This window comes from Galeopterus variegatus, unplaced genomic scaffold (genome assembly GCF_000696425.1).
Source record: "Galeopterus variegatus unplaced genomic scaffold, G_variegatus-3.0.2 Scaffold324, whole genome shotgun sequence".
Lineage (NCBI taxonomy): Eukaryota > Metazoa > Chordata > Mammalia > Dermoptera > Cynocephalidae > Galeopterus > Galeopterus variegatus.
Window position 1 is genome coordinate 317,821 of NW_007726435.1, and position 26,404 is coordinate 344,224.

The following is a 26,404-nucleotide window of genomic DNA, read 5'->3' on the forward strand; positions in this document are numbered from 1 at the left end:
CCAAAGTGCAAACAATACTGGGAAAAGCAGGAAAGAAAAGACCTTTTTCTTGCTTTATAGCTGTCAACAGTGACTTACACATGGCCGGTTTCATGGGCTACCACAAAAGCAGATGAAAAACCATCCTCATGATTCAGGGTACAACTTCTCACTGGATGACACATGCCCGTGACTGGAGCATATCCTGTAGAGAATAACAATTACTTTTACTTTCATTTTATGAGAAAACCCGTTAAGAATTACTACTGGACCTTTGCCTAAGGAGAAAAAAAAAAACTTCTCAGCAAACAGGGGCAGTATTATTTCCCTGCGATCATTGTGCCACATTCTCTTGGGAAAGCCATAGGTAATGGTCTCTAAAAAGATTACTGTTTGCATTTTCTCCTTTCCTAAGGGAAGGAACTGGCCGGGGTCACTATTCTCTTCTGCCCACCAGCTCAGTCTTGTCATTCTGTTTTAGTAAATGGTCCTTCATATCATGGTACTGATGAAGGAAGCCAGAAATTCTACCAATGTTGAAAAGAAAATCATCAGTCTGCTTTTTCCAAAATCCACATCAGAATTTATTAGATAAATGTAAGCCGACTTTGGAAAAAAGCTCTTTGGCAGCAGTCATTTCTCATGGAACCTCTTTTCTCATTCCACTTAGTGAAAATTACACTGAATTTTACAGCATCCCCTCCATACCCCAAATGTTCAATTATTTAAAAGGCAACTCTAATCTATTATGGTATTTAAGTGGTATTTAACATTGTGAATTCCACAGAAGTCACCAGAAGCAATAGAAAGAAAATGTATGCTTGGCTGTTACATGGCGGAATGTGGTGGTAGAGATATGAACATTTGAACAGACTGCCTGATTTAGGATTACGTTTGAAAACTCATGCCCTGAAGTTTTCCTTCTACATCTTAATGGTAGTACCTTGCATTCCAGCAGGTCCAAAGTCTTGCCTGGTTAAGAAAATTGCATGATCGTGATGTTCAGAGTGGTTGAGATCAGATTTTTGTTGTTGGCAAGCCCAGCGGCACACATTCTCCAAGCTCCTGGATGGATTTCCCCTTTCGATGAGGCTGATGGACTAAGAGGAAACAATATGTTAAAGACGTACATAATATTTTCCCAAAGGCTTCCTTTAATAAGTTTCTCTGAAGTTGAAATTTGGGATTACAGTGCTTGAACAACTATTCCATGATTTTATTTGGGTCTTATTTAGATATCTACTATGGTCTGGGAATTCTAGATTCCCATGAAGGATATCTTTATGATGATCAATATCACCTGTGTGAAAGTTAACTGACGCCATTTAAGGGAATGTCTGATACTGGGATTTGCTATTGTGAGGGGACTTGATATTAATTTTTTGGGTTATGATTTTAGTAGTATAAATATTTCCTGATCCAGCTTAGATTTTGAGTTTTTCAGATATTAAGAACAAAAATATTGGAAAAGATTCTGGCAATAGACATTTTTCCAAAGATGTTAAAGTAAAATATCTTAGTCAAAAAAAAATTTTTTTGGACCAGAATTAATCAACATGTGGAAAGAATATAAGTTCTTCCATAAGCTAGCAAAACAGGTCAAATATTAGTTTATGGGGAGCAGTCAAATTATTTTAACCTCACACTGAAAACAAAACTAACATTTTTTTTTTTTAAACTTCATGGTAATGAAGAGTTACCTCAAGGTAACTCTTACCTTGCAGCTCCAGTAGATAGATTTAAGTTCCTTGGGATATTGCTACTATCACACTGTGGTCAGGAGTTAAAAGTTCAGAGGGAAAAGGGCCCATACTTCCAGAACTCAGAAGCCACATTTCCCATAGCAGTTTTGATGCAATGAGAAATTGAACTTGGAACCCAAAAGTAGTCCCTACTTGGCTGACAGGCTGAGAGTTTTGTTATATTTCCACAATTGCTATTATCAGTGTTTACATTCTTAATAAAATTAGCTTGGTTTGTTATATGCTGATCACGTACTCCTCCAAACAAATGATTTAACAACCGACTGAAGCCTGTTAACACCTTCAGCTAGAGTTAACTTGTATTCTTTGTTGGCAACACAAAGCAGGTCAGGTTGATACGATAAACTAAAGATCAATAGCACCTTATCATTAACAAATGACAAGTGAATGTGAAATTATAATGAAATGCAAACACATGAATTTTTCCTATTTGCTAAATGTACAAATGTATTACTATTTCATAATCAAGAGAATTAATTATGGGAGAAGAATGTAATTTTAAACGTCATGAAAATTGTCAAGTTAGTCACTTCCCCTATGTTTGCTACTCAAAGGCAGAAACCTCTTCATCCATTTCATTATTTCCAAGGACAGGGACCCGTTTAGTACCATTTTAAAGCCAGCCAAGTCAAATATATTATATGAAATGCCTATCATATGCATTTTGATACAACCTTTTGGCTTCAAAAGGATTAAAGCTCTTTTGAATAAAAAAATATTCTCTTTGTGCTTCACTTTACTTAAGTAGAAACATACACCTGTAAAATACCATTTTTAACAAATCAAGAGAAGACAAAGAAAGATCTTTATCTTTTTTCTTCATTGCTCTATTCCAAGCACCTAGGAAGTGTCTGCCACATAGTAGAAACTCAATATAGATTTTTTGAATGAATAGATGAATCACAAACTTGATGATAATGATAGCTAAGGAAAGTCTCTTTCTTCATAAAGGAATCCATTAGCTTTTATTCACACAATCATGCCTAAAGTCAGGATAACTATTTGCATCTCCCTTAGACAGAAGAAAATAAGCAAATGGTAGTAGTACAAAAACCGTTCATTATTTGCTCAGATTTGGAGATCTCCACTCATTGTGGCAGTTTCACATCTTCAGCTCAGAGCAGTTGGGGTCTACTTGGGATATATCTATGCCACTTGTTAACAGTAGCTTCAGTAACAACCCAGTCCCTAATGCTTATAGTTCACATGTTTTAAGACACTTTACCTTTGCGTAACCCAGCATTATCATGCGCACCAGGACCACATTTATGTGCACTCCAAGGGATTCGTCATGGTAAATTTCATTCACCTAGAAACAAAAAATTGCTTAAAGAAAGGTAACACAAAGGATTTCATGAAACGCTCACCATTTAAGGGATTGGCCATGTAATCACCACAAGTACAAAAGTCAAATTACTTTTTAAAAAAATTTAGTTTAAGCTGAACTCTGAAATGAAGTCATCTATCTTTCTTTAGCTTTAGAACAGTCCTTGAATGTGTGAATTACTGACTTGGTACACTCCACAGTACTATGAACTTAGAGTATATGCTCAGAAAAGGCTTCATTAAACTACTGTAGTTGTATTAGTCTGTGTTGCTATAACAGAAATACCTGAGACTGGGTATGTATGTATGTATGTATGTATGTATGTTTGTATGTATGTTTGTATGTATGTTTGTATGTATGTTTGTATGTATGTATGTATGTATGTATGTATTTATTTATTTTTCCTTTTTGTCTTTTTTACTGACCGGTAATGGGATCGCAACCCTCGGTGTCACGCCTGTATGAGAATGGGTAATTTATAAGGAAAAGAGGTTTATTTGGCTTACGATTCTGGGACAGCTGCATCTGGCACAGGCCTCAGGCTGTTTCTACTCATGGTGGAGCAGTGGCAGGCAGCTGGTGGGTACAAGCAGATCGCATGGCAAGAGGAAGCAAGAGAGAGAGAAAGGAGGTGCCAGGGTCCTTTAAAGAATCAGCTCTCAAGGGAACTAATAGAGCAAGAACTCACTCACTACCCCTCCACCCCCAGGGAGAGCATTAATCCATTCATGAGGGATCCGCCCCCATGACTCAATCAGTTTCCAACACTGCCACATTGGAAATCAAAATTCCACATGAGTTTTGGAGGGAACAAAACATCCAAACTACATCATGTAGTGTTGGAAAGGGGTCACGAGTGAATTTATCCACATATTACATTCACCAAAAGCAATGACAGAAGAGTGACTCTGATCTTCTGCTAGCCTGTGAGCGGCTATAGCCAGGGTAGAGGATAACGAACAGCAGGCATTTGTTCTCTAGCATGTCCTGTGGCTACCGGGGGTGCAATATCTGTTTGAGGGAGCCCATAGGTGTGGGGTCTGTGTGTGGGAGCTGTGGTGGCCTATCTGTGGGCCAGCCAGCATGTGGCCTTCTCAGTGCCCCCCAGGAATGGGGCAGCTGTGGCAATGATTGTTTAGAAGTCCTAAAGGATAGACGTCCTTCAACATTTTAATACTAAAGTGATTGTACAAGTGCATATCAGATGAATGTCAGCCCTGGATGCAGCTCAGAAGATCAAACTTTAGTCACTGCTTTTTATTTAATTTTTAAAATTAGGCTGAATTTTTTAAAATTTAATTTAATTTTATTGAATTAAATTGATTGGTTGATTTTTGTGGCCCATTACCAAATGTTCCCTCCCCTCTCCCTTTCCCCCCTCCCTCCCATCAACCTCATCTCTGTTCACTTGTATTAACAACTTCAAGAAATTGTGATTGTTGTGGTTTCTTCCGTCCCCTCCCCCGTTTGTTTGTGTATTTATTTATTTTTAGCTCCCACAAATAAGTGAGAAATGTGGTATTTCTCTTTTCTGTTGAAATTTTAAAAAGTGACTTGATATATTTTAAAATCTCTCAGAGGTCATAATCCAACTCAGTTTTATACAGATGAGGAAGATGACGCCTGTAGAAATTAACTGACACACAAAAAAACACAGTAAGTTATTGGCAGATATGATTCTAAAGTGGACTGTAATTATATCTTCTGATTAAGCTGGTACAAAATTAGTACAAATAAAAATGCTTAACAACTTGGCACATGCTAGCAGGAATGAGAAAGGTGGTACTACCTGGCTAGATTACAGAGGTGCTTAGCTGTTCCCAAGAACAGGGACCCAACACTTGTCACAATAACTAGATGGAAAACTAACAGCAATTCAACTTGAGATCCAGGAGGTTTGGACAGTAGGCCTAGCAAAACTAAAACCTGTAGAGAAAAGATAGGCATAATCCCAGAGAGAGACACTTTATAAATAAATATAACTCAAGAATGATAAAATGATATAAAAAAGAAATTCACTAATCGTAAAATTTGACTTGCCACACTGACAAAGAAACAGACTGAGAAATATCAGTTCAAATGTTTCAAGAATCCAATAAGACTGCATAGAGCACTTTAAACTATCAATACCTTCCTTCTACATGGAAGGCATGTTTACTGAATTTGTAGATGGCAAAAAAAAAAAAGGAGCTAAAAGAACTGCCTAAAGTAGAACATACTAAAGATGATACAATATAGTTTAACAAAAAAGATGTGAAGTCCTTTTAAGTGGAAAAATGCATGTAGATATATACACATACATTCATAAATATAATTATATACATTTGAGAATGTGCACACACACACACACACACACACACACACACACACATGCACATACACAAAAGGGTAGGACTCAATTTAATACAAGTGTAAGGTAAGCCACAATGTGAAAAAAACAAAAAACAAAACTGCAATGCACTGTTGCATTGCATAGGTGTGCAGGCAGGTAGCTCATGCCCAAGTTGTTCCATTCAAGCCTAGAATACACCCAAAGTATTGGGTTCATTTTTTCTGTGCTGCCTTATAATAAAGGTGTTCAAAAAGCATGAATATTTCCAGAGAAGGAAAAAGAGCAAGGAGCCTGGAACATGTGCCATAAAAAGAATGGTTGGGGAGACATAGTGGTTAAAAGCTTAGCTACCACACATTAATAGATAAATCCTGGTTCAACCCCTCATTGCTTAGGAGATCTTCATCTTTCTGAGCTTCAGTCAAATGGACATAATAAAAATACTATCTCAGGGTTGGGGTAAGAATTAAAAAAATTAACTCACACAAACAAACTGCTTAAAAATTTTATGAGTGAAAGGAAGGAAAGCGGGGAGTGAATGACATTAGAGTTTGGGAAACAGAAAAGGCAAATGTAGAAAGAAGACTTAATGGCTGTCATATGGAAGAGGACTTATATTTATTACATATATCTACAGAAAATAAAATTAAAAACCATGGGATCACATTATTAAAGGAGAAAATTTCAGCTCAATATAAGGAAAAATTGAATGCTAGGCAAAAAGCTGTGGCTTCTTATGGCCCTTATGGTCATGGGCAGGTTCTTTTAACATCACACCTCATGTTACCCAATTAAAGATTGAATCATCCCCCTTTTCAAGATTAATTACCTGATAATAAATTCCTAACATTATAGTTGCAATAAAAGCAAAAAGTCCAAAGTTAGACCTGTCACTAACATGTTCACTCACAGACTGATGGACATTCCAAGAAGTGTCTTGGAAGGCAGCTATTTCAAATTAGAAATGTGGCTTCACCAAGTTATAACATGTACTTAGTTTAACAGAGTTGAAATGTAAAAAGCATTTGATTAAAAAAAAAAAAAAAAGATCGAAAGCAATGTTAGTAAATAAACAAAATGGAAGAACAATAAAACTAAAGAAGCAGTTTGGTTGAAAAAAAAAAAATGAATTAATTTCTGGAAGAGGAATGATAGAAGTAGGAGGCACTTACAGCCACTGCAGAAAAGCAGTGATAACACAAGCAGTGACAACACCCACATCAGAAAATCTTAGAATCAAAAAATGAAAGAAAGGCAGTCATAACAACAAATAGCTTGTGATATTCAAGTTAGTATAAAATGTATACATATAATCAGCCTAAATTAGCAAATTCATTTGCACTTGGTTGATTTCAAGGTCAATGTAAGGGCCGAGCCCGTGGCGCACTCGGGAGAGTGTGGCGCTGGGAGCGCAGCAGGGCTCCCGCCGCGGGTTCGGATCCTATATAGGGATGACCAGTGCGCTCACAGCGCTCACTGGCTGAGTGCGGTGCGGCCGGTATCAAAAAGGACAAAATAAATAAATAAATAAATAAAATAAACAAAATCAATGTAGTTCTGAGAAAGCATAAGAACAAACTTCACATTCCCAAAGGCAATAATCTTAAATGAATAAAAGGATGCTTTTCTAAAGGTCAAATATACCATTTACCAAATGAAAAGTATTATTTAACAAATGTCACTATTATGCCAGGCTAATTAGATAACAGGGTGCCCCAGTAGAAACTAAAATCAGTTATGAAATGTTCTGAGTCAGCACACATTTTTGAAACTTACAGGATATACATAAATTATTATGGGTAGGAATAATCAAGTATAAGGGAATAACATTTTTATGTAGAAGAAAGTATTCTCTCAACATGGAAAATCAACAAATACTAGGTGTCTATATCGTGCAACATACTAGATCCCACTTACTAATTTTCAAGACTTAAAAAAGTTGGTTTCTACACTGTATTCACTTTTAAAACGTACTTAGTAATTTGGCTGTTTTTCATTTTGCCAGGCCTTATCAATGCCTGAGATGCCATGCCTTTATACTCTGAGACACATTGGACATGCTAAAAGTTGGAGGAATAAAGCAACACCACAGGATTAGATACTCAAATTCCTGGACTCTGGTCCCAGCTGTGCTACTGATAAGCTGAGTGACCTTGGGTCATTTAACCTCCCTGAGCCTCTGTTTTCACACTGGCAAATGATAATTGTGCTTGCTCTGCCTACTTCGAAGGGTCATTGCCCAAATAAAGCAAAATGCTGCACAACTACACTCAACAAAATACAGAGGACTTTAGCACCCATCCACCTATCTATGCAAAGTGTTTTAAAGATTTGTGAATGTATTTTCATAATCTACCTGAAAAGACCAAGAAAAACGATTGCCCCCATAGTTTTCACTGAAAGGAACTTCAAGACTCTTCTATTCGAAATTCATTAAGTCTCAATAGAATAAAAGATGCAGTTTAAGTTATTAAGAAGGTTACTGAAAAAATCATTTTACTAATTTTTTTCAAAAACACTGTTTAAATGTTGTAGAAAAGCTCTTTCCAGCAGATGGCAGTACGCACGTTTTAGAGGGGGATAAAGGACAGGTTGAATGTACTCACAGAGCAGTTGGCATGTCTGCCTTTTCCTATACTTACACATAAATAAAATAACTTCCTTAAAATGAAATAAAAATCTAAAAAATTATAACCTGAGCAAAATGTGAAGTTTTGAATGCTTACTCATTCGACTCCCAAAAGCAAAAAAAAAAAAAAAAAAATTGAAAAAATCTTTATTTAGATTTTTTAAATGTTATCTGATTACAATATTATGTGAGGCATAAAGAAATCCCTATGATCTGGCTGTTTTTTAGGACCAATAAATGATGTATAGACAGAATTAAAAGCATATAAAGCTGAATTAACAATTTGAATCTGTCAAGATAGACTAAAATAATATTTTTTAAGAAAATATTTTTAGAACTTTTAATGATAAGAAAGGTAATTTTTTGAAGTAAAAGCAACATCAACAACAAACAAAAACATCAGCTACTGTTACATAGAGCTTTCCAGGCTCCAGACACTGTTTTCAACACTTTGCCTATATTAGAGTAATCTTTGTAACAACTTTAAAGATATTATTATCTCCATTCTACATATAATGAAATTGAGGTCCAGAGAACTTGCTCAAGGTCACAAAATTAATAGAGCAAAGGATGGACTCCTAGGCAGTCTGACTCCAGAATCAGTAGTTTTAACCACTTTGCTACACTTCCACAGACCTCCACACCATAGCCCTGTCACTATGAACAAAAGATTTGGTTTTAGAATAATCAATAGTGATTTGCTATTTTGGCATTCAAGAATATGGTATGGAAAATATTCAGAAAGTAAACTTAAAAATTTCGCTCTTTTCATAATTTTTCTGCATGTAAATTTTAAGGAAATTAGGAGTTGGCCTCTGAATTTAATATGAATATTTCTTGGTGATCAATATAAATGATGTCCTAAGAAATACTGGGAAAAAATGAGCTAGAGAAAATCAGTGGAAAAACTGAACAAGAAAAGATAGGGTGAAATGTTTAATCAGTGTTTGGGGTTAAAATGAAAAAAGCATCAAGTATAAACATTCTAAGAAGTCACCTATTTAACACTACGTAAAACAAATCAAAACACATTTATGCAAAACTGTGTATCTTTTCACCATGTGGGCCAACCTAATAGACCATGGGTAGATTCTCTATGAGGTGTTCATGGTTAATAAAAACGGCCAAAGTTGTTATTAAATTACCTGACAGAGGGGTAAACAGAACATTAATTCAATTTTCAGATGACCTTAAATTGGAAGAGGTTGCCAGTGATGTGAGGTGGGGGAAAAGGTAAAAATCAAATCAAGTATTCCTTTCCTTGAAAGGAAAATTCCTTTCAGGTTTGTTCCCGGACAGGACAATTTTTCCCAGGACATTTCCCTGGCAGGACAATCTGACCTGCTTTGTCTGACTAGCTGATGAACAGCTTTGTTTCTCTTTGACAAAGCAACATTCATTTTTCTTTCTGATGGATGGATTAGGTCTTGAGAGGCAGTATAGCTTAGTGGTTAAAAGCGTGTACTCTGCAGCCAGACTGCCTGGCATTGATCTTAGCTACATGACCTTGGGCTTATTCCTTAATTGTCTCTGTGCCTCTGTTTCTTCATCTATAAAATGAGATAATTACAGTATTGTCCTAATAAGATTGTGGAAGGCAATAAATAGACTCATATACTGTTCAGACATTGCTTAAAATGGTGCCTGGCCCTTACAAATGAACACACACACACACACACACACACACACACACACACACAAAACGTATTATTACTCACATCTACATGAATTTATTTTTAAAGAAATTTTTGGTTAACTGAAGGTAAACAAGTAATGACAAGATAGCCTGGGTGATTCTGGCTTAACATAAAAGAATTTTGAAATGGACTGGGAAAAAATATTACTCTGTTTGCAACTATCTCTTGTATAGTTAGAAGTTCTAAATACATACCTACTTGGATTCTCTACTCCACATTCTATATTCCTTTTACTCAGAGTTGGTAGCTGTTTTTCCAACTCTATTTCCCTCACCTCCCATCTCATACCAATAATAAATACTGTTTATTAACAGTCTCATCAAATATTTATTGAACGGTTGCTACGTGCCCAGATGTTCTAGGGGTGAGATATGGAATGGTAAATAAGTTTGAGTCTCTGTTCTTATCAAGCATATATTCTATTGGGCAAAACAGGCTGTGAAAATGGAAAAAAATACATACAAAAGGAATGCGGAAAGGTCATGTCAGATTAGAACAGGCGCTACGAAGTAAACAAATCTGAGTGAGGAGATAGAGAGGAAAGGATTGGGTAACCAGGGAAGGGAGACCCATGGACAGGAAGGACATAGTCATGTGACTATTAGGGGGAAAAGACATCCAGGCAAAGAAAAGAGCAGTGCAAAAGCTCGATATGCATTAGGAAGCTCAAAACCCTATGAAGGAGACATTCTTATCACTGTGCTATAAAGAGATAAGAGACCCAGAGAAGTTATACAGTATTTCCCCCATGATTAACAGGGCCAAAATTCAAATTAAGCTGTGTGATGCCAATGCCCACTCTCGTTTTGCAGCTACCTTGCCTGTCTTTTCTTTCTGTCATAGTGGAAGTGCTAAATCTGTACTTTCCCTGAGGCTCTTTCTCATTTCCTTAAAAACATTTGCTCCAAAAAGTCATCTCCCTATGTCCCTTATTCTCTCTCTCCCTTCCAGGGAGTTACTTTTCCTGTTTTACTAACATTCTCAGCTTTCCTTCATGAAATAATAATCTGCATGCAAAATTTTGCAGCATTTGGTACTGTTTCCCACTACATTCTTTAATGATACTATTCTTTTCTATTACAATATTAACTCCTCTTTCTCTGCCTAGTGCATACACATCAGTGTTTTTCTAGGTTTCATTTTCAACGCTCCTCACATGCTTTCCCTGCAATATTTCATTCACTGCTGTTTCTTCAATCAACACCTACAGGCTTATGAATTCCAAATGTTATATGTCTAACACTGATTAATATCTCTCATGCTCCAGAGCCATCTGTTCAACTCTAGTAACAGACCTATGTATTTAGAAGTACATCTACACACCTCAGAGCACCCTCACCTTCTCCCTAAAACCTGTTCTTCTCTTCTGAACATCCTCTCAAAGACAAAATCATCCTAGACTCCATTATCTTCTTCGAATATTAGAGTCAATCTATTACCAAGTCCTGTGGACATCTCTCAAACCTCCACACCCATCAGCTTAGTATCCATCCAACTCACTTGGACTGCTACAATAACCTGTTAAAATTTTTGCAAATGTTTACTTTTGGGAGATTTCGGCCCATTTCAGTAAGCTCTCCAGAGGAAAGATTATAAGGATCAGGTTATAAGGTTGTTTTTAATAAACATGAGCTTGTCCTTTTATGTCAATAATGATTTTCCCTCCTTCAAGCATCAAAGGAACTTTGGGAGGGCCAAGAATAGGCAATTTGCGGCAAAGTCTTACAAACTTTTCTGGCCTTTGTAACAATGGATACATACTAAAAGCCCAGGTAGAACTGATTACTTTTCCTTTAAGAATGAGAAAGATTCCTTCGGCAAGCTTAAAACCTTTTCTAGGTTTTAGGACACTGGGAAAAATAAAGGCTGAGTAAATCAGAGAAGAATAAGGTCAGTCTGGTGTCTGCAGCATGAGAAAGAAAAATGAATGAATTTCAGAACCGAAGGGGAGCAAGGAGAGAAAACAAATGCTTTAGTACAAATCGAGGGCCCTCTTAGACAGCCACACTGTGTGGATGCTTTGTTATGTTAAGCTGTGATGTGGGGACTCCCTTCTAGAATAACAGGTCCTGGTGTGTATGTTTATATGAGGGGTCAGTGAATTGACTTGTGCTCACTGCAATCTGTCCCTGTGACCTGGTATGTTCAATCCACGTTGAGGAAATGAAGATAGTTCGTTGAGGTAGGGAAGTGTAGTATCCACAGCAATGAGTTTGGATGCAGAAAGACCATGGTTTATACCCTACTTTTGACACTTAGATACTATGGGTCTATGATCATAGCACAGTGTCTAACAGTCTCTCTCCTCCAAATCATCCTAATGCATGCAGAATTCTCTTTCTGAAACACACAGACCAATCAAGTCACTAATCTTCATTAAAAACCTTTATGACTCTTCATTAGTAAAGTGAAATTCAAACCTCTTAGGATGGCACATACAGTTTTCTAAAGTTAGCCCCAACTTCTCTATGCAGTCTCATCTGTCATCTCTCCTAGATAACCTTCAATTTTACCATGCAGACAAACTTACAGTGGCTCCAGACAACATAACTCTTTCACAATCTCGTTACAAGCTGTTTCCCATCTTCCAAGACTCATCTTCCCTTTTTTTAGTAGGGAAATGCCAGTTCATCCTCTAAAGTCCAACTCAAATGACACATCGTCTATGAAAACTTTATCGGCCACTGGCATTATTTGCCAAACCATATCCACTCTTTTTCAATTCATGTTTACATAGTACTTTGTGGATGAATCATTTGAAGAAACTATCACATTTTATTATTATCTGCTGACATTCATTTCACCTGCTAGAATTAGCTCCTTGTGGAAAGGAGCTACGTTTTATCATTTTTTGCTTCACAAGAATCTAACAGGCCTTGAACCCGGAGAGCTGTCTCTACCTTCTGAGCCCAGTGCTCTTTCTTCCTCCCTAAGCCTTACTGCCTCTCGTTACAAAGTTGAGGCATTTTATATATTCCTTGCCAGGTGTCTTTCCCTTACCTGCTTCTGTGTCTTGTTATACCATCCAAGTCGTTGAAATGAGAATTCAGTTACTTGCCTGATTGAATTAAACCAGTTAGCAATTTAGTTTAAGATCCTAACAGGATGATGAGGCAGATTTTTGTGGTTAAGTGGATAGGTTTTTCTCTTTGTGTGCCAGGTGTTCTGTCAGCAACACTGCTGTCTGGCAGGTGGCAGGTATCATTGTTCAAGTGAATTCAATGTAAAAAATGGATTACAGATAATGACCCAAAATAGAAAACTGTTACATGATTTGCTTAGGCTGTCTGAACACATACACGTCCCAGTACTTGTCTTGCACTCACATTCAATGTTTTCAGAAACATTAGTTAAGAAATCAAAAGCAGTATATTGATCTAATCACCATTAAGTAACCAGTAACCACACATATTTTCTAACCCTTGGATAAGTCCATCAAGGTTTTGTAAGAACCAGAGTACTTTTGTGGAGTATTTTGTTTTAAAAATACTAGGTAGGGGGCTGGCCCTGTGGCTCACTCGGGAGAGTGCGGCGCTGGTAGCGCTGAGGCCCCGGGTTTGGATCCTGTATAGGGATGGCCGGTGCGCTCACTGACTGAGTGTGGTGCGGACCACACCGTGCTGAGGGTTGCGATTCCCGTGCCGGTCAAAATAAAAAGAAAAAAAATACTAGGTAGGGAAGCCTGTCATGTCCAGATAACTCATCTATGCTGCTATTAGCTCACTGTCCATCATCAATAGCCAATTTCAATATACAAAATAACTGATGAATTCTCTTACTTATGATTTCTTTGTAGTATTAGGCTTGTTTTTAAAATTTATTTTGAGCACTGAGAGGCATCCTTTCAAACGAACTGTTTTCTTTTCACTTGGTAAATTCTGAGATTAAGTACAGACTCTGCAGGGCACTGAAAATTTCAGTAGACCCAGATCACTACAAAGATTTTAGCAAATAACAAGGATACCTGCCACCTGCCAGACAGCAGTGTTGCTGACAGAACACCTGGCACACAAAGAGAAAAACCTATCCACTTAACCACAAAAATCTGCCTCATCATCCTGTTAGGATCTTAAACTAAATTGCTAACTGGTTTGATTCAATCAGGCAAGTAACTGAATTCTCATTTCAATGACTTGGATGGTATAACAAGACACAGAAGCAGGTAAGGGAAAGACACCAGAGTTTTATCTGGCAAGGAATATATAAAATGCCTCAACTTTGTAACGAGAGGCAGTAAGGCTTAGGGAGGAAGAAAGAGCACTGGGCCCAGAAGGCAGAGACAGCTGTCTGGGCTCAAGGCCTGACTCTGCCATACACTGTCTGACCCTGGGAAAGTCACCTAAGTTTTCTAAATCTCAGTCTCCTCAGTTGTAAAAGGGGACTAAAAATGAATACATCTTAGGGTTGGGGGATATTAAATAATTCATGTGAAGTATTTAGCAGAGAACCAGGCACAGAGCAAGGACTAAAATGTTTACTATAAACTTCATCCTTAACAACATTAATCTTTCTTTTGAATCCAGACCTAAAGCTAGATTATTTCAAACACTTTCAAAGATTTCATCACAAATATTCTTTCCATTTTTTTTTTCATAGACCACCTCACCTATGTAAATGGCACCATTATCCAGCAGAATGCTCAAGCCAAAAAAACTGTAAATCATTTTGGATTCTTCCCTTTCTCTCAACGCATTGATCCAGTGCAAATCCTATTGATTCTACCATAAATCCTTCATTTTTACTGCAATCATCATTATCCAATAAACTATCATCTCTTGCCTAGGTGTCTACAATTGATTTCCAACTGCTCTGTCTTCATTGACCCAAGTCCTCTCCAATCTATTCTTTACCAGGTAGAGAGGCAGGAAATGACCTTCAATGGCTTTCCATTGCACTGAAAATTGTATTCAAATTCTTCCCATGGCCTTCAATTTTCTTGCCTTCTTCTCTTAGCTCCACTTGACATTGCACACTAGACTAGAAGGCCACATGGCCTTCTTTTAATCACTAAGACACATGCCCTTGTTTGATGGCTGGCTCTTTTACTTTAAGTCTCAAATTAATCATCACTTCTTAAGAGAAGGCTTAAGAAGCCTTTACCATCACATCTATGTATAAAGAGATGGCTTTCTTGACCATCACATCTATGTATAAAAATATGTTGGGTTCCCTGCAGAGCTCTTTCATAACCTATGATGTGTTTAATTTCCTCCTCAGTCTGTAATCTTGCTGAAAGCAAAAAATAAGTTCTTGTGTTTATCACTATACAGCATTAAAATAGTTTTCAAAAGACTAAATAAAAATTTTGTTGCATTTCTACTATGTGGAAGACACTGTTTTTAATGTTGCAAATATGAAGCTTAATGATACATAATAACTGCACTCAAGGAACAAACAACCTATTAGAGAACTGTTCTTAAGGAATTCACAAAATTTACTATAAGGACTGAATAATTTCTTAAAGGTTCATAGGAGCTAATAGTTGATCCCGATCTTGATAAACATCACCAGAAAGACAGAAATGAGGAGGCAATGGGAGGAAGGAACAGAGGAAGGAGGTTATTTTAGAGACCCCCAAAGACCCAAGGCACAAGAGTGAATTGTAATTGCTACCATATATATTACCTATTGCCTTGGTTCTGATTATTACAGAAACTGTGAAAAGATGAGCTTTTCTGAAGCTGATGTATCTTATTTCCTCTGACCACCAACACTTGAACCAAAATAGTATAAGATACATGTGCTGTGATTTCCTCATCTATAAAGTGAAGGAGTTACATTAATTTCCCCCTTAAATGTAGCAGCCCATGATTCTTGTTTTATTCTTTTTTTAATTATAAGCATTTTGAGAGCAAGGATCATTGATGGCTCAATAAATGTTTAATAAGTAAATTAACTTTTACCCAAATAACATTAGTTTGCTATTTTGCCTAGTGGTGCCAATGTATGTGGATTTCAAATCCTGATACTGATATATTAATGATTGTGAAAATCAACCACTTTACGGATTGCTAGGATGGAAAGTGTAGGTTCATTTTAGTCCATCTTGGAAAAGTTAGTATTTCCAAACCTTTCTTTTATTGTCATAAATGAATATATTAAACTTACCTGCACTCTCATGTTTATCACAGCTCTATTTACAATAGCTAAGAGTTGGAACCAACCTAAATGTCCATCAGCAGATGACTGGATAAGGAAACTGTGGTATTTCTACACAATGGAATACTACTCAGCCATAAAAAAGAATGAAATTCTGCCATTTGCAGCAGCACATTATATTAAGTGAAATAAACCAGACACAGAAAGAGAAATATCACGTCCTCACTCAAAAGTGGTAACTAAAAAATAATAACAAACCAATAAACTAAAAAAGAAAGATAAGACGATCACAGTAATTCACTGCAGATTCAAAAAGAGAACAGAACTGAGGCCACCAGAGCTGGGAAAGGGGGAGAGGGAGGGAGGATTAGTGAGAAATTGGTAAAGGGCTACAAAAAATGATTACATTGTGTGATGATAAATATAGTAATAAAAAAAAGCATGAAAGAGTCAAAGAAATGATAACAATAAGGAAGTGATGCCTTCAAACATCATCATGAGAATGTGCAAAACTGGGTATGTAAAGAAAGAAAAGTGCCAGCGATTCATAGAAGCAAGATGAGTGATGGTAAACACTGTTTAAGTGTGTAGTGGCCTAGAGAAATTCTAGTTTCCAAAAAGTATCAGAGTAGCTGAACACACGTTTTATGTCCTTTCAACTGACTTTCACTTAATAATTCAATAAAAATTTAACAAGTTCCAATTTGAAAAAAAAGCCATGATCGTACAACACCAGCTTGTACTCCCTTCAAATAAAACTATAAAATTTGGAAGAACTGTTTATTTTGTTGCCTTTACCAAATTCTGTGTTTTATGGTCTTAACCTGCAAAGAACAAAAGCATCAAAATCCCACAGGACAAGGTATTGTGGAAACCTATATATGATCTCTTGGGAAATTGGAAATTTTGAAAATTTAGAGCTAACTCTGGAGAGTGACATTCTTTTTTTCTTTTTTTAAAGTTTACTAATATTATTATTTTTTACATTCTATGATGCTGTGGAGCAGTTGGGGGAAGGGAGAGAGGGGAAGGGTTAAGAAATAGGGTAAGAGGAAGAGGAAGGAGAAGGTGCAGGATTGATGCCTATGGCACCCCCCCTCATTCCTGCAGGGGAGACGAGAGGGCTTCCAGCAGTGGCTTGGTCATTGCTGGGCTGGTTGTGGGTGTCAGGGGACATGACTGAGGCCCCCAGCCCTCCCCCCTCCCTGGCTTGGTAACCTATTCTAGGCTTCACAGGCCTTCCCTGGTGATGTGAGACCCTCATTAGTCAATATCAAACTGTCTCTCGTCTATGGGTATCCTGTTTTTTCTTTCAGCTCTGTGCTAGATCTCTCGCTGTTCCTACCACTCAAACTCTGCACCAGAACCAATCTGCCATCCTTTGCCTACTTCTAAAATGGGGGAACTTCCTGTGGGGACCAGTACTTGAGCTGTATGATAGAGCTAAACCACTGCTTCCCTGCTGATTCCCTGAGGAAGGCTCTTTGTGCAGTTCAGGATTTAATGGTTGACTTTATAGGTACTTCAGGATCTCGTGAAATCTGGTGTACCTGGGTTGTGTAGAAACTCTGGTCTGGGCCTGAGTCTCTTCAACAAACTGCACCCCCTGAAGTTCTACATTCCTGACCAGTCTCCACTGAGTGATCCTGCGCTGACTGGGCGGCAGATCAGCTGTCCTTGCTGTGTCCCAGAGTTCTCCTGGTGGCCCATCTCCCCCACCGTCCATGCTCCAAACACTTCCCATGGGACAGGCCCTGCACTGGTCCCTTTCAATGACTCATCGGCCTCTGAGTGGCTCCATTTTTTTCAGTTGTTGTGGCTCCTCACTTCTTTGTGGGACCACGGGAACCCTATTAGTGGTCTTGCTGGCCTGGGGGCCACCAAGGCCCTCCTCTCCCCTGCTGCCTCCAAGCAATTTCATCCAAAGGGCACAGTTGCAGCATCTGCCAGTTCCTGCTCTGCATGCTCACCAGGGTCAGGTTTGAAGCAGCCAGGGCTTGAAACAGTTGGAGCAGTTCTTTCTTTCCTTATTGTGGCTTCTCCTGAATTCATGCACTCCGTAGGTCTCTCCTCCTCTTCCCCTGAGCTCTAGCAGCCCCAGCTTGGCTGTCATTGCTTTTTAATAGTTGTAAACTGGTTGATTTGTGGGAAAGAGTGACTCTGTGTACGTCTATTCTGCCATCTTGACCAGAGGCCATGAGTGACATTCTTGATCAAACTTTTAAAGACTTTCATATAAAATTAATATATTAATATATTGTTTTTCTACAAATAAAATTTCCCTTTCAAAAGTAATTTAAATCATTAATCAACTAATAATTAAACTCCTTTCAAAGGGTTTTTTTGTCTTTTTTTATTTTTTGTTTTTGTGGGTAATGTTTAAATCCCGAAATCAGGATTAGTGGATCACTGCTACTAATCTTTGTGTAGTTTCTTTTCAATACTTTCAATGTTTTATTTATTTTTAAAAATGCTTATTATAGGCAATTCCTAAAAATTATCAGGCTCTTTATGTAGACCCATATGCATGTCATAATAACATGAAAAAAAAAATCTCATACACATCTCTCTCAGGTGTTTTTAAATCCATTTTTTTTTCTTCCTTTTTTGTCTTTTTTACTGGTCCCCGTATCGGGGACCGGCAATGGGATCGCAACCCTCGGTATTGCGCCTGCTGCACCACACTCAGCCAGTGAGCGGGAACCGGTCTCCACATGGGATCCGAACCCTCAGCGGAAGGGCCGCTGCGCTCCCAGACGGCGCACTCTCCAGTGCACCACCGGGCCGGCCCCATAAGCCCCACTTTCTACTTGGCATTATAAAACTATCTTTATTTCTTTTTTTTATTTTTTATTTTTTCCTTTTTGTCTTTTATCGTGACCGGCAATGGGATCGCAACCCTTGGTGTCACGCCCGCACTGCGCTCAACCAGTGAGCAGACCGGTCTCCACATGGGATCCGAACCCTCGGCGCGAGCACCGCCACGCTCCCAAGCGGCGCACTCTCCAGTGCACCACTGGGCCGGCCCTAAATCCATTTTTAAAACTTCATCACAGTTTCCTTCAAAATGAAATGTCTAAAACCATACCAGCTGCTACGGTCTGAATGTTTGTTCCCTCCAAAGCTAATGTGTAAGCTTGACCCCCACTGTGGTAGTGTTGAAAGGTGGGGTCTTTAGGATGTGATTGGATCATAAGGGTTATGCCCTCATGAATGAATTAATCCATTCACAGATTAATGGATTAATGGATACGTGGGTTATCAAGGGAGTGGCACTAGCAGCTAAGGAGAGAAAGAAGCACATTAGCCCATGCTCTTGCTCAGCCTCTCGCCTGTGTTACCCTGGTCACCACGGGACTCTGCAGAGAGTCCCTACCGAGAAGGCCCTCACCAGATGTGCTCCCTGGACCTTGGAATTCCCAGCCTCCAAAACTGTAAGAAATAAATTTTATTTCTTTACACATTACCCAGTTTCAGGTATTCTGTTATAAGCAACACAAAATGGACTAATACACCAGAATAGTTTAGGAGACCAGTAAAGGGTTCTGTATGGAAACAATCAACATATTTGCACTAAATGTTGCAGAATTTCATGCCAATATTGAGATTTTTTCAAACACTCACTTCATTGAATTTTGAACTACTTGGTTTCAATTCCAAGTCTGAAGTGCATTCACAGAATAGCTGCAACTGAACTAATGATGACTCTTGCTTTCTCTCTCCCCTTATAGTCTACTTAATAAAATCAACTTATTTAAAATTGCTAGATTCTTAAATCTCCATAGCCCTAGCAAGATAAGAACGGAAAATATATATGGTCAAAATGAAATTTTAGTGTTGTTCACCTCCTCTTCATTCCCATACTTCAGCTTTGATTCAGCCCCTCATCAACTATTGTAACATTCAGCAGTCTTGCTTCTCTCACCAAACCATTTTCCATGCAGTCATCAGAATTCTAAGGTTTGATCATGTGTTCACACTCTTTCTAGAATCCAGTATGTGCTCTTTAGCATAGCATTTAAAGCCTACTATAATTTGACCCCACTCTACCATTAAATAACAGCATCTCCACTCCCCTTACATCCTCCACCAGGAAGCCCTATAGAACAGCAGTTAAGAGAAAGGTTATGAAGTCAGAGTGCATGAGTTTATTTATGCCACCTCACTAGCTGTGAGCTCAGTCAGGTGATGTATGCTCCCAAACCTTAATCTCCTCACTGAATTTCATATGAAGGTAAAATGAATTAATCCAAGATACTGCTTAGCATTATGCCTAGTACACAGCCATCTCTCAGTAAATTTTAGGTATTATGATTATCATGAAAATTCTACTTCAGCCTCCTGGAATTATCCATTGCTCTTCTTACATACTATACCTACATGTATCTGTGACTCCACTTATGTTGTTCCTTTGTCTGAAATGCTTTCCCTCTTTTCTCAGTCTACAAATGTCTATTCATCCTATAAAACCTGTCACTTGCTAGTTCCTTGGCCAAGTTTTCCTACATCTCTCCAGGTGAAAATTAATACCACCTCATGCTATCTCAATTTTTTATAGCTAGTGTTCTCATATCATGCTTTATAAATATGTATAGCTGTATATAACATTGTACTCAGGAAGAGTTTAATCATGTTAGAAGAGCCCATGTCATTGACTTTATATTCTCCCAACATCTTAAACATAGTAAGGACCTGTCTATTGTCAGGTCAATGACTGGTTTTTAAAACAAAACAAAACAAAAGAAGAGAAACCCTCTGGGAGTTTTGTAATATATCTTCATTTTCTTATTTTACATTAATTTCCTTCATATACCCATATATAGCCAAATTCAAATATACACTAAGCATCTGTCAGAGTTTTGTTTAACTATTTGCTCTTCCTGGAATTCTCTATCATCCATCTCCAAAGACCTAACTTCTACCTAACATTCATGGCCAGGTTCAAGCATAGTTCTTCATGTCCTTTCTCATTCCTCTACTTCAGAAATATCTCTAATACTCTTCCCCCCACAGCATCCAGCCTACACTACTTTTCAGTGAATTAGCATTTTCTAGTTTACATCATACATATTTATTTATAAACCTCATTTCCTCTAATAAAATGAGTCCCCAAAGGGGAAAAACATCACTAGTATAAATGAAGGTTTCTGACTTGAGCAACAAAGTGCCTAAGAGAGTCATTTACTGAGAAAGGGAAGGACAGATAGGTAACATGCAATTTATTTGCTGTAAACTCTGAAGGTATCTGAAAGAGGACTGCACTGAAACAAGAACACAATTTTTAATAAAAGTTCATCAAATGGTACACTTAAAATGTATATTTTATTGTACATCAGTTACACTTCAATAAAAGTTGGTTTTAAAACGCGATGTTCTATATTTTCAATATTGACTTTTACTATTAAATCAAATATGCATTGCATATTTTTTCATGTTGCAGTTAACAAAAATAAATTACAGTCTCACTGACTACCCATCTCTACCCATAATTAGCTTCTAAAAAAAATTCATATTGTAACCGTTGAAAGTTAAAAACAAATAAATGAAATAAGGGAAAACACCAAATCAGAGGTTCTTTTTCTGTATTTATTTTTTATTTTTAACCTTTCATTCCAAAATAAAATCAGACTTACAAAAAAGGGTGTGAAAATAATACAAAGAATTCCCATATATTCTTCAAATGTTAATATTGTTTATAACCACAGTATGCAGTACAAAATCAGAAAATTAGTATTGATGTAATATTATTAACTAAAGACTCTATTAAAATTTTGTCAATTGTCTCACTTACATCCTTTTTTTGACCAACCCACTACATTCAGTTGTCATATTTTCTTAAGTCTCTTTTAATCTTGGACAGTACCTCAGTTTCTCTTTTTCTTTCACAATTTTGACACTTTTGATGTGTACTGGTCAGTTACTTTGTAGAAGTGCCCCTCAATTTGTGCTATTCTGATGGCTCCTCATGAGTAAACTCAGGTTATGCATTTTTAGCAATAACACCATGTAAGTGATGCTAAGCCCTTTAAGAGCACTTTATTAGGAGGCACAGGATGTTAATGTGGCTCAGTATGGATAAGATTAACTTTGAGCACATGATTAAAGTACCGTCTGCCAGGTTTTGCCAATATACAGTTAATGGTTTGTGGTTAACATGTCCTTTGCGGAGAGATACTTTGAGGCTATGTATACACCCTGCTTCTCATTATACTTTCATCCACTAGTTTTACCATTCATTGATGATACTTGCCTGCAACAATTAATCTGCAGTGTTTGCCAATTAGCAATTTTCTACTTCCATCATACCTGTTACATTTATCAACTAGAATTCTACTACAAGGAAGAATTTTCTTTCTTCTCCATGTATTTACATAGTCAATTATTTATTTATATCAATATGAACTCACAAGTATTTCTTCTCTGAGTAATTTTATAATGGATTATAATCCATTCCAATCACTTATTTTTTACCCTAATATTATCTAAGATTTGACTATTGGGAGTTACTTTAAGTTAATTCTACATCAGGGTTCTTAACAGATGAATTTCAGTGGGCTTTGAATTTCTGAAATGGTATGCACTATTTTGTACGAAAATACATTTTGCATTATTATCCTCAAATTCATAAATAATTCTGTGACTCTAAAAAGATTAGAAAACCATTGTTCTTATCTACAATACATACATTCTGACTCCTATATATTATTTTGACTAATTAGAGTTTTGAGGTTAGGGTTGATAATTACGGACCAAGTCAGAAAATTTTAAAAAGTCTCTGCCTGCTTACAGCTCGGTGAAGGAGACAGGCGAGCTCCAAGAGGGTTAAGAATTTCCAATCGCGCTCACTGGGATAGCCTAAAATAGGCCTTGCACATAGGAGGCAATGGATCAGTATTACCTAGCAACTTACCTAGCAAGTGAGCCACATTATAAAACTGTAAAACCAAACATTCCTTAATATAACAAGATATAACATGGGATCCTAACAAAACCTTAACATATATCACAATCTCTTATTTGAAACATAAAAAGCTTATGAAGAATCCAAGTACGAGCAATAATCATGTTGTTTTACAATATATTCGTATCTGTTTATTTCTTTTTTATAGATAATGCTTGGAGAAATTTCACAATCTTCAAAATAGAGAGTTAAAAATAAAAGGAGATGGAAGATGTTTAATTATTCTCCCCAATGATTCACAAAGGAGAGGGGGTGATAGAGGGTATATCTCCCCTCTTAGAGAGTCATATCAAAATCATCATCAGTCTATTCAAACTTGTTCACTTGACCACTAAACCCCCAGAGAAAAGTGCCAACTTAGTAAGCTGCCTTTTCTGTGTCCAAACCCCCAGATCTGCATGGCAAATCACCTATAGAACTTTACCACATTCATATGCACAGTCATCACTATCATTAGGAAACATGGCCCTGAAATAGATTAAATATATTTGTGTCCCAAAGGTGACCAATTTACATGGCTAATTTAAAATAGCACATAAATGAAAACTATATAACATTACTCTTTACGTATAATATATTGTGTTTTAAGTGTCTTTCTTTCTTTCTTTTTTTTTTTTCCTTTTTGTCTTTTTTTCGTGACCGGTAACAGGATCGCAACCCTCGGTGTCGCGCCCGTACCACAACCGGCAACGGGATCGCAACCCTCAGTGTCGCGCCCGCACCGCGCTCAACCAGTGAGCGGACCGGTCTCTATATGGGATCTGAACCCTCAGCGCCGCCACGCTCCCAAGAGCCGCACTCTACTGAGTGCGCCACCAGGCCAGCCCTTAAGTGTCTTTCCTGATTACACTTAAATTATGATTAATAAGTTAAAATGAAATATAACAACCAGTTTCTCCTCCCAATAACCCTGTCTTCTTTTAAAAATTACCATCACCACATTATCACTATTTTACACTATAGTACAAAATGTAAATAATCTTTAAAAATTTACCTCAATTTTTTTAACATTTTAAAGTCTCTGTTTCTTTTAGAAAATATGGCAATATTTCCTATCTTGCAATATAGTAGACATCCAATAATTGCTAACTTATTCTTAAGCACTACTTTCATTATATCATTGCATTTATCATGCATATCCTTATTTTAAGTCCAAAATTTCTGCCTCCCAAGATTTTTCATAATCTACCTCTACATTATTTATATACATTTGTTCATTTATCCCTTCTTTCATTAAAAGGACATTTAACATTTAATAATTTAAGAGCCCTTTTCAAGATAAGAAAGTATGAAATAATAAATACAAGCTTTCCTTAAAAAAAAAAAAAAAAAAGCCCAGTTTAAATTAAAGGGACGTCATGAAGCAAAGCCCTTGCACCTAAAAGTACTCCCTTAATTCAGGAACTGTATAGTAAATACCATCTGGGTTCTGATATGGAAACTAAATCGACAACCAGGTAAACTAAAGGAAGAATATATTTGCTGACTAGTCTCAGCTGACAAGTAATTTTAAAAGAGACCCTGCTCCTTTCTCTGCCACATGGACACCCTTCTCCCCAAATCACTGCAAAAAGATAGAAATACTTTGCTGCCAGTTTGCTTCTATAGTTTCTGTATGAACCTATCTGACATTTCAAGAAAGCATCTATGTCTGTGTAGGCCTTGGGTTTCAGGAGCCATAGGTTTAGATAACCATGGGAAGTCATAAAGCATGGCTAGCACAGGAGATACTTACTTGAACACTGTTATGAAAATGAATTTTTCTGGCCTTGAATTTTCCATGAGAAATTTTCATGGGAATAGCATTGCTGGTTTCTCTTCTTGCCTCTTACTCTTACCTGACTGATGAATTTGAGAGAGGGTAAAGAGCATGCTTAGCTCAGTGTTTTGCATCTCAGTTCACAGTAGGGTGATGGTGGTGTGGGGTAGAGGAGGAAGAGAAGAAGGGATTCTGTCTGTCATGTCTAAAGCTGACTGCCTGACCCTAGAGAGGAAACCTGAAATTACCAGTTGGACAGAGATGACAGTTGGAAATAAGATTAATTTAGAACAAGGTTTTTAAACCTCAGCACTGTTAACATTTTAGGCCAGATAATTCCTAATTCTGTGTTGTGTGGAGCTGCCGTATGTGTTGCAAGAGGTTAAGGAGCATCCCTGGCTTCTCCCACAAGTGGTGGTAGCACCTGTCCCCCCCACCCCCTTGGTGACAACCAAAAATGCCTCCAGACTTTGCCAAATGTTCCCCAGGGCCAGGGGTGGTGACAAACTATGCTCATTTGAGAACCACTGATTTAGAATGATAAAAGCCTTATGACTATACACTTAAGTCATGTGCAATTCAGCTCTCATCAATAATAAAATTATTTTATTCTACATATGTGTGATTTCCATGTCCATCTTTCAGTTGCTTATGACCTTGAGAAGGGAAGGGAGGAGTGTTGTTATTAATTCCCCAAGTCCCCACTTACATTAATTACTTCAGATGCAACGAACTAATTAAGTATTAATAATTATTTTCTCTCCTGCGGCTCCATTCTTTGAGGTTCTATTAACTTTAGGATAATTTGGTATTTGAGACAGAGTCTCAGTCTATTATCTAACTTTTTTAATGGACTTATAAACAAAAGTCCTTGACTGTTATAAAACCTAAAATGCAGTGCTTTGTTTATTCTTTGACACCCTCCAAACTGTACTTGCTCTCTGATGAATATACTATATCCATTCCTACATTCTTATTGATAGATTCTACCAAGAAACCCTGTATATTTTCATGTGCTCTTCAAAAAACAAAGAAATAACAACAGAAAAACAAATCCCTAAAAACACAGTTTAACTCCTAGCTTCTTGATTACAGAATTAACGAACATCTTGTTGAATCTTTCAATTTTATAAACATGGAAATTAAGTCCCAGGAAAAAACATGATTTGTCTAAAATCACAGAGCCAACCAGTAGTAAAGCTAGAACTGAAACCTCAAGCTCCTAAGTCCCAATCTAATACTCTCCTCATTTCATGATTAGATGACTGCAGCTATATCTCCTTTTTCTAAAGTGTTAGAGCATTTACGACATAGTGCCTACAATTTAAGTCTTAATAACAGCATGCGTTTGATTGCTTAACATTTTTTTCCATCTAATTATCTCATGTATTTATCTTTTCTCCTTGACTATTTATAAGTTCTGTGAGAACAAGGACCATATCAAGCCTTCGCTGCATTACTCCAAAAGCCTTCTGTAGTTCTGAGCACCAGTTAGGGGTCCAAGAAGTCTGTACTGACTGGCTGCCTCCCTAGAGGTAGAAGAAAGCAGCCCAGGGGTACAATGAATGATGCAAGTGAAAATAGAAGCTCTGTAGAAATTCTTAAATTTTAGATGATTTAGGAAGTAAAATTAGACAAGGAAAACTAAAATATGGTTGAGTATTTATGCATGTGTACATGGCACTTTACAAAACACATGACATGTATTTACTTATTTAAACTCTTCATTCTTTTTCTAATCCATGTTACCCAATTAGCAAGTCATACAAAAAGGACAAATTTAAAGAGTCCTTTAGCAACTGCTGTGTGGCACTATGCCAGTAATTGCATGCTCTGTAAATATACTACTTTTAGTCTT

General features: G+C 37.3%; 1 protein-coding gene across 1 annotated transcript in view; it reads right to left on the minus strand.

Moving 5' to 3' along the window:
• ADAMTS3 (ADAM metallopeptidase with thrombospondin type 1 motif, 3) overlaps positions 1 to 26,404 on the minus strand; it is a 71,603-nt gene that overhangs the window by 36,942 nt on the left and 8,257 nt on the right. The window contains exons 3-5 of the mRNA XM_008567491.1: positions 2,968 to 3,051; positions 923 to 1,079; positions 79 to 184 (exon numbers count right to left, since the gene is read on the minus strand). Coding sequence (XP_008565713.1) covers positions 79 to 184; positions 923 to 1,079; positions 2,968 to 3,051 — 347 coding nt within the window. The remainder of the gene's footprint in view (positions 1 to 78; positions 185 to 922; positions 1,080 to 2,967; positions 3,052 to 26,404) is intronic.